This window comes from Euleptes europaea, chromosome 2 (genome assembly GCF_029931775.1).
Source record: "Euleptes europaea isolate rEulEur1 chromosome 2, rEulEur1.hap1, whole genome shotgun sequence".
Classification (NCBI taxonomy): domain Eukaryota; kingdom Metazoa; phylum Chordata; class Lepidosauria; order Squamata; family Sphaerodactylidae; genus Euleptes; species Euleptes europaea.
Window position 1 is genome coordinate 43,478,388 of NC_079313.1, and position 15,480 is coordinate 43,493,867.

General features: G+C 40.6%; 1 protein-coding gene across 1 annotated transcript in view; it reads left to right on the plus strand.

Moving 5' to 3' along the window:
- The first annotated feature begins 2,082 nt into the window (after window positions 1-2,082).
- The window catches only part of CCDC18 (coiled-coil domain containing 18), a 205,264-nt gene continuing 191,866 nt past the window's right edge, over window positions 2,083-15,480 (plus strand). The window contains exons 1-8 of the mRNA XM_056844003.1: window positions 2,083-2,216; window positions 2,375-2,543; window positions 2,690-2,854; window positions 6,953-7,062; window positions 8,669-8,797; window positions 11,885-11,981; window positions 14,172-14,293; window positions 15,083-15,392. Coding sequence (XP_056699981.1) covers window positions 2,083-2,216; window positions 2,375-2,543; window positions 2,690-2,854; window positions 6,953-7,062; window positions 8,669-8,797; window positions 11,885-11,981; window positions 14,172-14,293; window positions 15,083-15,392 — 1,236 coding nt within the window. The remainder of the gene's footprint in view (window positions 2,217-2,374; window positions 2,544-2,689; window positions 2,855-6,952; window positions 7,063-8,668; window positions 8,798-11,884; window positions 11,982-14,171; window positions 14,294-15,082; window positions 15,393-15,480) is intronic.

Below are 15,480 nucleotides of genomic sequence, written 5' to 3' on the forward strand. Positions count from 1 at the left end.
GAAATACCGGGGTCTCTGTGCAGAAGAAGGCAACGGCAAACCACCTCTATTAGTCTCTTGCCATTGAAAACCCTATGGGGTCGCCATACGTCCGCTGGGGGACTTGACAACACTTGACCCTTCCACACACAAGATCTATCTACTCTTGCCCTTTTTGACTACTGCAAACAGACTAACACGGCTACCCACTGTAAATTAAGATCTATTTTGGAAGGCTCTCGTGTCCAACCTGTTACCCTGAGATTGCACTTTAGCTTCCAGTTTGTGTAAGCCCATAATTCTCAATGTGTGTGCCACCATACCTAATTTTAAATAATAAAGCATCCCTTTCATCCCTCAGGAGGTCCGTGGCGCAGAGTGTTAAGCTGCAGTACTGCAGTCAAAAGCTCTGCTCACGACCTGAGTTCGATCCCAACGGAAGTTGGTTTCAGGTAGCCGGCTCAAGGTTGACTCAGCCTTCCATCTTTCCGAGGTCGGTAAAATGAGTACCCAGCTTGCTGGGGGTAAAGGGAAGATGACTGGGGAAGGCACTGGCAAACCACCCCGCAAACAAAGTCTGCCTTGGAAACGTCGGGATGTGACTTCACCCCATGGGTCAGGAATGACCCGGTGCTTGCACAGGGGACCTTTACCTTCATCCCACAGGACTCAGCCATAGAAGAGCATGCCGAGGCTCTAGGAAACTGCATGACTCTAGCTATACCTCCTTCTGATCAGCCTCTGCAATGGGTATGATTGTATCATTCAGTATTTCCTAATGCAGAGCTAGCTGCACTGGTAGGAGGTTGCCTGTTGTGTCTCTGCATAAATTAATGCTCTGAGTATGCCTTTTAATCAGAACAGCAACTCATGCAGCAACATAGGCAATGGCCATTGTTAAAGATAAACCAGTTGGGTGAAGCATGCCTTCAATTTTAATTCAGAAAAAAATGCTTTCTCTAGTTTGAGGAACATTGGGGTAAGCACTCAAGGGGTAAATCAAAGATAGAAGCATTGCCTTGGTAAGAGCTTGATGCTTCTCTTTCATTTCAGGCAAAATAATCATGTAAAGAATAATGTCTACTTATAATACTATCACTTGATGATGCACTGCAGCAGAACAACATCAAAAGTGGGGAGGTCAAGGAACTTGAGCCTAAGAAGGGTAGCCCATGGTAGCCTTACTGAAAAATACAGTAATCCTTAGCTGGGTCAAAATCATCATCAAGGGGGTTGACAGAGCCAGCCTGTGTTTTTTTTTTTTTAAGGTAGATTGGAATTCTTTTTATCTATGAATTTTGAATGTGAAAACAGGTCTGAGTTTTTCCTTATGTCTAGTTCCTGTTTTGAAGTGCTTTCTGTTGTGTAAAATGCTCACTTTGGAAATTTTAGAGGATTGGGTGTAAGCCTGTAAAATAATAAAGCAGCAGAAGAAACAGAGTTGGTATTCACACACATACTAACTACATTATGTACTTCCGGAACAGCCCTGAGAGGAGCACTTCATGAATAACAAAGGTAAGGGGATCTGATGCAGTAATGGAAGACACGACTGCTATATCTTCAAAATTTGTGTAGAAGAAGGTTTAGGTTATTATGTCACAGGTTGAGAAAAAAATTCACTAGCTCATAATGTCTCTTTGATGCCTTTTTAAAGATACCTGTGCACTCTTCTCTATTGCATCTGGTTACCCAAGGCAATGGCCAGGTGCACTGTTTCCAGGATTGGTTGCAGTTGGTAAACCAGCCTAAGCTGGGAGAAGGCACTGCTGGCTACCTGTTTTGCAAGCAGCAGGACAGGGCCTGGGCTTCAAACCTTACCCTTCAAAGGGTGTGCAGCTCCATCCAGAACAGCTGTAATCTTTCTCCCGGTTTGGTTTCATGACCAGTAATACTTCTGTCTTGTCAGGAGTAAGCATTGTGTTCACCTACTCTGCAAGATGGGAAGGCAATACTTGTCTGAACATTCTTTACCGGAGAATCATTACCTGTCCCATTACTTGGTCATCTGTGCATTTAACAAGCTATCTTCTTCAACTAGTGGATATAGTCATATTAATATTGTTTTGTTAGTTATCTTTTATATTAGACAAATGTATATCTATGGAATCTAACACATCAGTGTGCCATGATTACCATGAGGATGAGGAAGACTTGCTTGCAAGTGTTATGTCTTTAAGGAGCCAACTAAGGAAAACAGAGAGAAATCTGGAAAACTTGGGAGAAGAGCTTTTCAGGTATGTGTATATCCAAAAGTAGAACTTCATTTTATTTAATAACGTATTTCCAGTAACTACTTGTATCCTAATTTTAAAATAGTTCGTTAGGTGAATTGTTTATTTAAAGTTAGGAGAAGGTACTGCTTATATCTATTTTTTACTTTATTTTCTTCCAGTTCTAGTTCATGTGATCATTCGGACCAAAGCATACATGAGGGAGAACTTGATGTTTTAACAATGGAAGACCTTGATTATTCTACTGAATTAAAAAGTTCTTCATCTCATATTGCTGCTAGCAGAATATCTTTAAATAAAAGAGAATCTCCAAAGAAATTCAAGAACAAAGTAATTATTCAGGAATTTATGAACATTTGTTGATTGTTTATTGCTATTTGTATATTACATTCTTGGGGAATTGGGCTAACAGGTCTTATAAATGCTGTGTTCACTTTGGTTGATTCTAGCTTCAAATCTCATACTTTGCCTTCTAGTCTTATTCAGTATCTTTTGATAAAAGCATGGAAGAGGAAAATGAAGAACTAAAGGACAAATTAAATGTTTTCCGGGAACAGAACACATTATTGGCTTCCCAGAACTACCAGCTAATGAGTCAAATGGAAACCATAAACGTGGAACTGAAACAGTCAAAAACAAGAGTAAGCATTTTTCAAGCATATATTTGTTTTAAGGCAATTGCTAATGATGATACAGTATACTAAAACATTTCTCATTTACCTTGGCTGAAGCTGTGTTTAACATGTATTACTAGATTTGTTAGTAAGTAAACAATTTGTTAGTGGTTTGGTAGTACTTATTAGTAACATACTCATAAATACATTGGCTAGTGCAACCCTCAAACCACATAGTCTGATGTAGACCTATGGAACTCGGTTAACCACAAACCATATTTCAGAAAAAGAAAACATTTGGGTGGATTCTGTTATGATTTGTGACACAATTTTTGCTTGATGGGGAGCTGCAGCCAGGCCTGGCTGTGTGATGAGTGCCTGTGTGGCACATGTGTCTATTCATTTGCACAAAAATTTTCAAGTTTACACTTACATGTAAATATATATACCTGAAAACATAATGTGTGAAGCAGCCCTAACTTGTCACCTTTTTAACAACTTTGTTACATGGTATGAGAAAGTCGTTGGTTTGGATAACCCTTTCCGTTTTGGATCTTTTGAAGCATGAGCACAATGATGCTCATGGCATGGTTTCTTCCTTTATGCCCCCTGATAATTCTGAAATGCTAATGCTGGAGTTTGTGAGGCTTACATTAACAAAAAGTCATGTGGCCCAGGAAAAATGCAGTGAGCATCAATTAATTGGTTAGGCCTGCACTTCATGTTATGTTGTATTGGATGACTACAGTGAGAAGGAAGCATAGGTAGTTAAAATAAGCACCATTCTGATATGTTAAGAATAATTGAGCATGGCTAACTGAATAGTTGAACAATATGGAGCTTTTTTTGGGTAACATACCAAAGGGAGTACTTGGAGAAGAAATAGCCTGTAAGGGAGACCAGTAATTGGAGAAACTGTGGTTTTGGATCGCAGTTCTTCTTGACCTTTGCAACTTTAGGAAGGTTTACTCCCAGGGTTGCAAGACCTGCATGGATTAATTGCTCACTCCTGGCTCTTCTGTAAGCAGAGCTATATTGGTGGAAGATAAAGAAGGGTGGCTATTTTACCCCCTTCTTCCTCCACCCTGCAGCCTCCTGTCCTGTGTGGCTATTACTCCATGTGAGTCCTGTGACCCTAGGAATAAAGTTTCCTGGAATCAGAATGGACCGTGTGTGTGTGTAGCTGGGAGGCTTAGCAACATTAATGCCTTCCACTGATCAGTCATGGACTCCAACACTATATGTGCCAGTGACAATTGATTATCTTGTATCTCCTGTTTTATTGAATGTTGTGGACAAGTTTGAGGTTATTGATTCTTCTTTAAGTGATCACTGTCCATGGAGATTAATGCTCAATGTCAATGAAACCAACCCAAGATTTTGCAGAAGATACAATTCCTGGCTTTAGGAGACTGAAATGGTCAGAACAATTATATAATAACTTACTGCATACCTTTTCGAATTCAGTCTTGGCGGCTCACAGGTTAGCTCCCCCTCAGCCTGGCAATGATGCCATAAAATCTTTTGAAGCAATAATTAGATATCTAAAACCTATGTTTATTAATAGCAGACCCATAAAACCCTTAACCCATGTATCTAACAGTTGGTATGATCTTGAATGTAAAGTGTTTAAGAAAGAAATAATCGCAACTATGAGACAAGTGAGACGAAGTAACAACAAGGCATTGATGCCTCATCTTTTAAAATTTAGATCTCAATATAAAGTTTTAATCAAACAAAAAACTGAACATGCAAAATCCTTATGGAAAGATCTTGAGTTAGCAGTCCTTGAAAAAAAATGAAGTACGCTTCTGGGAATTGGTCTCATGTGATTTAAGCCGCTCGACTCGGCGGCTCAAAGCGCAAATTCCAGGTAAAGCATGGTTTATGTACTTTAGCAAGGTCTTTGGATCTTGTGTAACCTCTCCTTTAATGGAAACCTCACAATCACAGTGTTCTCACCCAGATATATCAGATCTTCCAGTTTGATTGCCCGCTTCAGAGTCTAAAATTAGAGGATTGATCGCTTCACTGGCATCTGGAAAATCACTTGGGGAAGATATGATCCTCCCTGAATTATATAAAGCTTTCTTAAATTATTGTCGAAGGCTTTCACGGTCAGAGTTCATTGGTTCTTGTAGGTTATCCGGGCTGTGTAACCGTGGTCTTGGAATTTTCTTTCCTGACGTTTCGCCAGCAACTGTGGCAGGCATCTTCAGAGTAGTAACACTGAAGAAGAGACGTCCTTCAGTGTTACTACTCTGAAGATGCCTGCCACAGTTGCTGGCGAAACGTCAGGAAAGAAAATTCCAAGACCACGGTTACACAGCCCGGATAACCTACAAGAACTTTCTTAAATTGGTGGTCTCCTGTTTTAGCTAGAGTTTTTACACAAATTAACGACACAGGTGTAATCCCCTCAGGGTGGAAGTTTAAGCATTATTAACAGAGCCACAGAATTACAGACCAATAAGCCTTTTCGACATTGCAGCAAAGCTATATAGCAAACGTTTGCTGCATAAACTGGAAGAATGGGTGACTGATTCTGCACCCACACAAAGCAGGATTTAGAAAGGGACTTTGCACAGCCGATCACTGCCAAACACTCCATCAACTTGCATTTTCAGGCATTAATGGCCCAACTAAAGCATTATTCGTAGCGTTTATAGACTTGGCTGCTGCATTTGACTTTATTGATAGGGAGCGTCTTTGGTCAAAGTTATCAAGGGAAAACATTGACAAGCGTCTACTTTTCCTGTTGCCTGAGTTACATCTATGCTCAAATTAGGGTAGGACTATCTGGTTCCCTAACCAACAAAATTCCAATCTGTAAGGAAGTGAAGTAGGGGTGTGTATTGCCCCCCTTGCTATTTAATCTGTTTATAAATGATATTGTTGAGAGGCTTTCAGGCCCGCATTTTGTTCCACCCTCACTTGGACATAAAAAAATTTCGGTCCTATTATACATGGACGACATGGCTATAATCTCCCTTACCAAAGTTGGTTTGAGAAGGCTGCCGCAGCAACTGGGATCATATTGCAAGGAAGAGTCTTTAAACATTAATTACAAGAAGACCAAAGTAATGGTCTTCAGGAAAAGTCCCAAAACATCTCCCTGGAGTATTCCAATCAAGCAGTGCAGCTTTTTAAAGTACCCTTTTTGCATTTTTTTTCTATACAAAGGGAGGCTTCCTTCTGGACTCTGTCTTAAAATTATACAAAAGTAAGGTCGTTCCACACCTCCTTTATGTGGTGGAAGTGTGGGGATGGAAAGGTCATTTAACTTTATGCTACTGAAAGACACATCATGCCTTGACTTCCTCAATAATATACTGTCCCAATACTTAATCTCAGAGGATCTCTTAGGATCATCAGCAGACATTTCCCAACTTACAGACTGAGTCTATAGATCTGATGCCTTATGGATAGATAACTGATATTGAAATTGGTGACTGCCCCCTGGCTTAAATTTTTTAAAACTGACCATCTTAGAGCTCCCTACTTAGTCACTATTTCAAATCCAAAGCTTAGAGCAGTCTTTACGTCCCTACACTTTCAATCAATGCCAACGGCTGTATTGGCCAGGTGCTATTGTGGAATACCAAAAGATCCATGCTTTTGTATTTGTGGATCACTTGCTCTGGAGGATTTACTTTCACTATATACTCGATTATCCTCTGTATGCAGAACCTAGGGCTAAATTTCTTGCCGGGTTGGTTTCTGGTCTAAATACTTGCTGTAGTGTTGAGAAATTAATATTTTTGTTAACAGACTCTGATGGGTTTGTTTCCTAGACGATCTCCCTGTTTGCCTTAGCAGCAAAGAAAATAAGGTCCAACATAGCTGCCAAGAGAGCCGATCCTGTGAGCTGATTTTAGGTCTTACTAGTTTACTGGGATATCACTGCAATTTTTAGCTAACATTGTTTTGCATTTTACTATTTTAGAATACTTTCCTTTTTTATTATGTATATTTATAACTATTATAGGTAATTGCTGACATGTTTGTAGTAGCCTATGGCTACATGCAAATAAAACTTATTCATTCATTCATTATATGTGCCAGTGTAATGAAAGGCAACAAAGCAGCTTGTTGATTCTTCCTGCATTTTTTTTCATATTTCAGATATCTTTTCTTGAATCTGCTTTGGATACACACTCTGTTAGCATTCCGATGCTAGAAGACCAAATAGCAAGCTTGGAAGCAGAAGTTCAAGCTCAAGATGATGTTTTGAGGTAATTAATTTGCTTTTTACTCTTCTCTCTTACTCACATGGTTAGTTCATGCTTTACTTTCTAGGAGGAAATGCCAACTTGGTAGCCTTGGGTGCATATGTACCCCTCATCATGGGAAGAAAACAATGGGCTGGATCTGGCTAGGAGTTTCATTAAATCTTCCCAAATTCTCCTTACTACAACCCCCATCCCTTATGGCTTTTGTCCATGCAGGTCCCATGATCCCCAGCATAGCCTTTTTAGGTTGTCAAAGGGAACCCCTCCTTCTTTTTTCACTAGCAAAAAAATTGGTTGGATTCAACCCATTGAATAAAAGGCTATATTATGTTAATTTAAATGTCATTTAGCATTCCTGATCTGTCTTGGACTGCTTAGTTAAATCATTACTTCATATGGTGTATGAGAAAGAGCCCTAGGCTGTCACTAATCTGTAATGAGTAAACAGCCTACAGTGAGTTACTGTTGTTTTTCAAATGCAGCAATTTAAAAGCCTTAGTGATTTCAATGTTACTTATATTTTTATCTGAAACACATCTAGATGTAAGGTTGTTGTTTCAGTGGAACTTACTTCTAGCCTGATACGCATAGGATCATAGTGTAAAGCATACATATGCTCTGTATTTTAGTCAGTTTTCACCAAAAATCTCTCTGTGTTTTGAATTCTGTCTTTTAGAGGTAATATTGCCTCAGTATATCAGACTGGCCATTTGTTTCAAATGTCTTAGGTCAGGGTTACCCAACATGGTGCCTGCTGACACCTTTCCTGGCACCCACCAAGTGCTTTTTGAAAGTGGGTGTGGTCAAATGAGGCTTTTGCCTGGCAAAGCTTCTAATTAGCTATTGGAGCTTTGATTGGCTGTGCAGATTGTTAAAAATGCTGCTTTGACAGCTGCTGCCATACACCATAAGCATCTACACTATGGGGGTTACCGCACTTGTATTCCCAGCGATTTATGAAGAGTTTGAAAATGTTATAAAAAATACTGTTCGCACTTTGTTTGGCCCCTTTAGCTGTGAAGACGTCTTCCAACCATTTTTTAACCGTGGTATCCAAAAACCCTTTTAAAGCGATGTATTAAGAGTTTGAAAATGTTGTAAAAAACATCGCTGGTAATACAAAGTATGGTAACCCCCTATGTAGGAAACTCCACTTTCAAAGGCAGTAAACCTCTGAATTCCAGTGCCAGGAGGCAACATCGGGGGGGGGGGGGACACCTCAGCTTCTTTGTCTTGTTGTTGGCCCTGCAGAGAAACTGATTGGCCGCTGTGTGAGACAGGATGCTGGAGTAGATGGACCTCTGGTCTGATCCAACAGGGTTCTTTTTTGTTCTTGTGTCTCACTGAAGATAAGCCATGGTAGCCATTTTGTGGCTGGTGCTGCCTCCTGTGGCAACTATTTTGTAGCGGCCATTTTGTGGTTGAGCCCACCACACTGCGTCAAAATCCCAAAACTGCCTGCAGGCTCAAAAAGTTGGGGACGCCTGCTTAGGTGATGAGGAGAAGAAAAATCCCCATTAATTTAAATGCTGGACTTGGGTGTCTTGGTTTAAAATTATGTAATATATGTTGTTTATACTTGTTTTATAATTTGAAATTATTTTTATAGAGAGAGAGAAGATAAATTAGCACAAAGCCATAGTATCCTAATGGAAAAAGAATATGTTTTGCAGAAGTTCAAGGAGGAATATAAAAAAATGAAACACGATTTAATTGAACGAAGCAAACATGGAAAGAGGTGACAACTTATTCAAGTTCAGTTTTTATTCTGGAAGTTTGATAATACATTTCTTGCTATAGAATAGTTATTGTGAGATGCCTAGCTTCAGTTTTTATTCTGGAAGTTTGATAATATATTTCTTGTTATAGAATAGTTATTGTGAGATGCCTAGCTTTATTTTGTTAAACAACAGATGTGTTATTTCAGAAGGGATCTAGATTATTAGAGTATTCAGCAGTCTCGCTATCATGCTGTGGATGTAAACAATTCTAACTGTTGCTCTTTGACCAGATTAAAAAAAGGCTGGAAAATTGGCAAAAAATAAAATAGTGTTGCTGTGACTGTCACATTTACAACATTTATATTAAAGGATAGCTGCAGTATTTTAGACCTTGATCTAGTAAAATTTATGCTACACAATATGAGCTCTGAGCTTGAAGATTTTTGCCTTCAAAACCCTATTCAGATGTTTATTCTTTTCTCTCCTGGGAGAGCCAAAGAGCTGACTGTATTGTGTGTGTGTGTGTGGGGGGGGGGGGACTCAGCATTCTGAGCCTGTACCTAATCTTTCCTCAGGAGCGACTCCGAGAAGATCTGTACCTTCACACTAACTGCTAGTTTCATTTATAGTGGCATGATACTTGCATATGTTTTTTCAGTGCTATAAGAGCAAACAGAACTAGACCATTTCCTCTTTCCTTTAGCTGCTGTTATATGAGAATGGCAACGAGCGCACAAATGTGTGCATTATTATTATTATTATTATTATTAATTAAATTTCTATCCCGCCCTCCTCAGCCAGGCCAGGCTCAGGACGGGTAACAAAAATTACAGACAAAAACATAATACGTATTCATTAAAAAACATCCAATATCATTAAAACAAGATCCAGTAAACTTGCAATAAATAAACTCAGTTAACGGTCTAATAGCTGCTGATGCTTGGCAGTCAGACAGAGCCCACCCCCCAATAATATATAGGCCGGCAGAGCCAGAAAAAGGAGGGGGTAGGGAAGCCAGCAGAAGACACCCTCGGCTGCCCTCAATTATAGGCCTGGTGGAAAAGCTCCATCTTACAGGCCCTGCGGAACTCTTTAAGGTCCCACAGGGGCCCTATGTTACTGGAAAGGGAGTTCTACCAGGCTGGAGCCAGGACCAAAAAGGCCCTGGCCCTCGTCAAGGACAGCCACACACTTCTAGGGTCGGGGACCACCATCAAGTTGGTATCAGCAGAATGTAATGCAAGGACAGCCCTGAATAGAGTGAGTGACACTAATCCAGCCTACAGGTGACTGTCACATGGATCACCGTGGCTAGGTCAGGGCGGGAGAGGTAAGGCACCAGCTGCTGGGCCTGGCAGAGATGGAAAAAAGCCACTTGACCACAGCTGTGACCTGGGCCTCCATCGATAAGGAGGCATCCAGGATCACACCCAGACTCTTGATGGCAGGTGTTAATTGCATGCTGTTGGGAGCCAGCACCCCCCTGTCCATCAGCAGATAAAGCTGTACACTGATGACAGCCCAGCCCAAAACTCCCAACAAGCTGGGCAAGGGGGCGCATATAGATGTTAAACAACATGGGAGATAGGACCGCACCCTGCGGTACCCCGCATCCCAAAGGGTGCCGCTGCGATATCATCTCCCCAAGCATGACCCTCTGTCCCCAACCCTGGAGATAGGAGCTCAACCATTGACGGGCTGTGTCCCAGATCCCAATGCTGGCAAGGCAGTGGTCTAAAAAGATCATGGTCGGCCATGTCAAAGGTTGCCAATCTAATAATATCAGCAGCCCTGACCCCCCTCAATCCAGCTGTTGACGGAGATCGTCTGTGAGGGCGGCCAGAGCCGTCTCTGTCCCATGGCCAGGGCCAGGGAAACCCAAATGAAATGGGTCCAAAGCCGATGTGTCATCCAGACAACCCTGTAGCTGCTCAGCGACCGCTCTCTCAACTACCTTGCCCAGGTACAAAAGGTTAGAAACCAGGCGGTAGTGGGAAAGATCTCTAGGATCTAAAGATGGCTTCTTCAAGAGCGGTTGTATCACTGCCTCTTTTATTGCCCCGGGGAAAATCCCCGTACTAAGGGACAAGTTGATAATTTCTCTCAGGGGCATTCACACCGCATCCAGGCTGGCCTTGACCAGCCAGGATGGACATGGATCCAAGAGGCAAGTGGTAGGCCTCACAGCCAACAGGATCCTGTCAACATCAGCTTCTGAGAGCCGACTGAAGTGGTCCCAAAATGGACCAGTAGACGGGCAAGGGGCCTCTAGTTCTTTTACTGTATCAAAATTGGCAGGGAGGTTGTGGCGGAGCAACAGGACTTTATCCTCAAAAAAACTTGCAAATGCCTTACAACTGTGGGTTGAAGTTGTACCTTCATTTGATTGTCCTTCCAAGAATGTAAGAGATCAAATTATCCTAAATAATTGTGCCTTGCAAAGCTAGCGGATGCAATGGAGGCTGCATAATACTCCTTAGCAGTTGTCACTGCCATTACATAGGATGTTTATGAAAGCCTATAAGTTGCTCTTGTAGCTTCGTCACGAGCGCACCATCATACTTGCATCACTGTTACTTGTATGGAAGTAATATCCCTGACCAGGAAATTAATGGGAGACGTTTGCTTCTGTAAGGGTGGGCTTCTAATTAGGCTGCCTCTCGTTGTAGAAGAAATAATAGCTGCTTATATTTCAGATTTAGCCTTAGGAGTTTGAATTGTTAATTACTTGGAAAGCTGGATGAAGACATAATTTGAACACTGGCCAGTTTATTTTTTTGCTGTCTTTCAGTAAAAGGTATATTTTTTGTGGTCTACGCTCTTACACTAGAGGATATTGGTGTGGTACGTGCTTTATATGGCATATTCCAGTGTCATTATAAAGGAAATTCAAAACGAAGCTACTCTTCATCTTTAATATTCGTATGAAGTAGCATTGTACATTTTATAGATATACGTTTGGGAGGAAAATAGAAAGTTAAAATAAGTGCTGATCACTTACTGTTTCTGTTTAAAGATTTGTGTGAGTGTGTTATGAAAAGAATAATCTAATATCATTACTGTCCTTGGTCAGTTTAAATCTGAGGTACCTCTTTCATTTAAAGAGCTGAACAGCAAAGAAACGAAGCTCTATATAATGCTGAGGAGCTTACAAGAACTTTTAAAAAGTACAAACAGAAAATAACCGAAAAACTGGAAAAGGTACGATCTTTTAAATAGAATTTCAAGTGTAACTGGAATCTTTGAAGTCATGGTTTAGTTCTAAAGATTGTCACCAACCAGCTCTGTTTTCGTACATTAAATTGTAGCCTATCCCACCGAAATCAACTTTATTGCATGAATAGCTAAATCTGCATGTGCCAGCCTGCTGGTAAAGGCACAAGGGCAAGGCTTAGGGTTGCCAGTCTCCAGAGGGTGCCTGGAGATCTCCCACTATTGCAACTGATCTCCAGCCAACAGAGATCAGTTCACCTGGAGGAAACGGATGCTTTGGAAGTGGACTCTGTGGCATTAATACCCCATTGAAGTCCCTCCCCTATCCAAACCCCGCCCTCTCCTGGCTCCACTCCCAAAAGCTCCAGATAACTCCAGACCTGGTACTGGCAACCCTAGCAAGACTAAAAAGAAAAGATGATAAAATTATTCATTCAGTTGCGCTGGTGTGAAAGACTGGATTTGCACTTGTTAGAAATAGTTGAATGAAGCTGTTCATGCTTTGTGTTTATGGGAGAAATTCTGTCTAAAGTGAATTTCTAATTTGTAAGGTACACAAGGATGTGGAATGGTATAGTAAAGCCTGATCTAGTCAGATCTCGGAAGCTAAGCTGGGGCAGAACTTGGGAGGGAGACCTCCAAGGAAGACTTTGCATAGGAAGACAATGGCAAACCACCTCTGCTTCATCCCTCTGGCTTAATTTATGGCCTCCTTGCTGCCAATCCTTTCTCCCAATGGGTCCAAAGAGCCACAGAAAGATTAAGAACTATAGGGTTAGATCCAGAACAACTTCTAGAAGAAGGATTAAAAAAAGCAAAAAGTGTGGTCCATCAACGCCTTATCGAAATCGAGCTACAAACAGAGCATGCCACCTTACCCCCTATTTACAACCAACTGAAACCTAGCTCGGGTTTGGCTCCAGCTTCATATCTGGTCAATATTTCCAACCCAAACCATAGATGGGCCCTTTCAAGGGCAAGATTTGATGCCTTTCCCTCCTCACTACTATATGGTAGATTCCATCATACTCCCTGCTCCATGAGACTCTGCCCCTGCTCAAGTGTCTCCATAGAGACAGTTTCTCATGTATTATTTCATTGTGTTTGGTATGCCTCTGAAAGAAAGTGGTTAATTGAACCTTTTTTACAGCGATTTAACCTAACCGGAAGCCCCATACATCAATCTGAGGGGTTTTTATTAAGATATCTCTTGGAGGACAAAAATGTGGAGGTCTCACATTCAGTAGCAAAATTTGTTTGCCTTACATTTGGTAAATGCGATAATCACAAACGATCTAGGTCCCCCATCGACTGATAGTCACTGAGACCTTTGATGTACAAACTCTATGTATGGACTCTAACTGTCCTATAGAATGACGGTTATAAATGTTCAGGATACTTGTGGATTTTATATATTCCTTTTAATCTTAAATGTCTCTGTATTTGTATGTATCCTGTCTGGTCGTTGACTGTTTTAATAAGCTGACTTGCTGGGGCAGTACTTGGGAGGGAGACCTCCAAGGAAGACTTTGCATAGGAAGGCAATGGCAAACCACCTCTGCTTAATCACGTGCCTTGAAACCCCACCGGGGTTGCTATAGGTTGGCTTTGACTTGACGGCACTTTACAAACACAAGTTGCGCAAGTCGTTTCAGAGACCAGACCATTCAGAGTTGACACCTTCAAGACTAGTATAGTTGTATCAAGTTTCAAGAAGGTATAGGGAACTTTTGGAACCAGTATAAAGGGCCCTGAGGCAGTAAAGAAGGCTCACACATGCACACAAGAGCAGTCTGCTGTAGAGACAATGTGTTGTACTGATTCAACTGTGATATTTTCTGCCCCACCTACCCCATTCTATTACATTCCAGGAGTATGTCGGTACTGGAATTAATTAGGCTTGTCGTCCAACACACACAAATGCTCCTCAGATCTCTGTTGATAGCTGCCTCTCCTTGTTATAAGAAGGGAGGGGATATTGAATGGTCAGAACAAAAGGCCTGAACACCTTTCCTCCAGGAGTAGGGATTTCTCCCTCTTACTTTGTTGTATCAATATGCAAGAAGATTTGCTTGCTCAAAGAAGGGCTTGCTTAAAGCAGGGCTGGAACTTTAATTTGTTTCTCTAGTTAGTTCCAACAAATTAATTGTAGAAAAGTAATGGCTGCTTTTTGTTCAGGTTCAGGATGAAGAACAAGTTTTAGAAAGCAAGTTAATGAACTGTGTAAAAGAAAAGGAAAAATTGCAGGAACGATGTGATACCTATAGAAGCGAGCTTGAAAACATGGAAGAACAAATGAGGTAAAATGTTTGTGTTCTAACTTAATTCTTCATGTAGAAAAACTGCTCTGAGATTATTTTTGCAGTTTTGAAATTTGGATCATGAATCCCTGTGACCTCGGGTGGACGGTTGATTCACATTATTGTGTGAACAGTTTCATGCACACTGTACTTCTGCTGTTCAGTAATCTGTAATATGGTTGCCTTTTAGGCATACAAAGTTATTCATGGCCTCACAAAAGTCTATCGGACTGTATGATGGAGCAATCAGATGACTACTTTTTCCTATAGCAGTCAGATTTAAAGTGTGTTAACTTTCTCCACAGCTTGGGGTCCTTTTGTTATTGTTGTTGCTTTATCCACCCTGAGTGTGGAATGAATGTACTTCCAATGTACATTAAGATTTTGCACTAGTACTTAACCCTCTTGATTTGATTAAATAGCTGTTAAAAGTATCATTTATATTTGTGTGATTTTAATAACATTTCTATTATTGGACAAAAAAGATTGGGTAAAAGATGGCATGTTCCTTACTTCTTGAGACTGTTACCTCTAGATGGATAATCTAGTTGTTGGTCAGAGCAAAACTGAAAGTTAGAATGATAACACTGCAATCCTAAGCAGAGTTTCGCCCTTCTAAATCATTTGAAGTCAGTGGTCTTAGAAGGATGCTACTCTGTTTAGGATTGTATTGTTAATAAAGTAGTAAGCTGCTATTGCATAGATTCCTTGTCATGAATACTTATTGGGGGGATATTCAGACTTGAAGTTTTTGCCTTGAACTTTTGTTTTTGTTTGTAATTTGTTTAGAAAATTAGTTGAAGAGAATTGTTTTGGAAAAGAGACCCTAAAAAGCGTTGAAGCCAAAACCTCTGAACTTGAATCACTTCTAACACATTCCCAGAAGAAGATTGTCATGCTGGAAAGTAGACTTCAGGAGCAAAATGCAGTCGTTGAAGCAAAAAATACACTAATAAAAGGAAACACTGAGTTAAAAGTTTTTATTGCCCAACAAAATGATTATCTTAAGTTATGTCATCAAGAAATTGAGAATTTAAGAACTGAAAAGAGTATTTTAGAAAATGCTGCTTTCCAGTCCTCCCAAAGTTCCCCTAATGAGGTACAGTAGCTTCTATAAAATATTTGCACTCTTGGTAGATTAAACGTACAATGTATTGACCATAACTGCGTAACTAGCACTCTAGGCT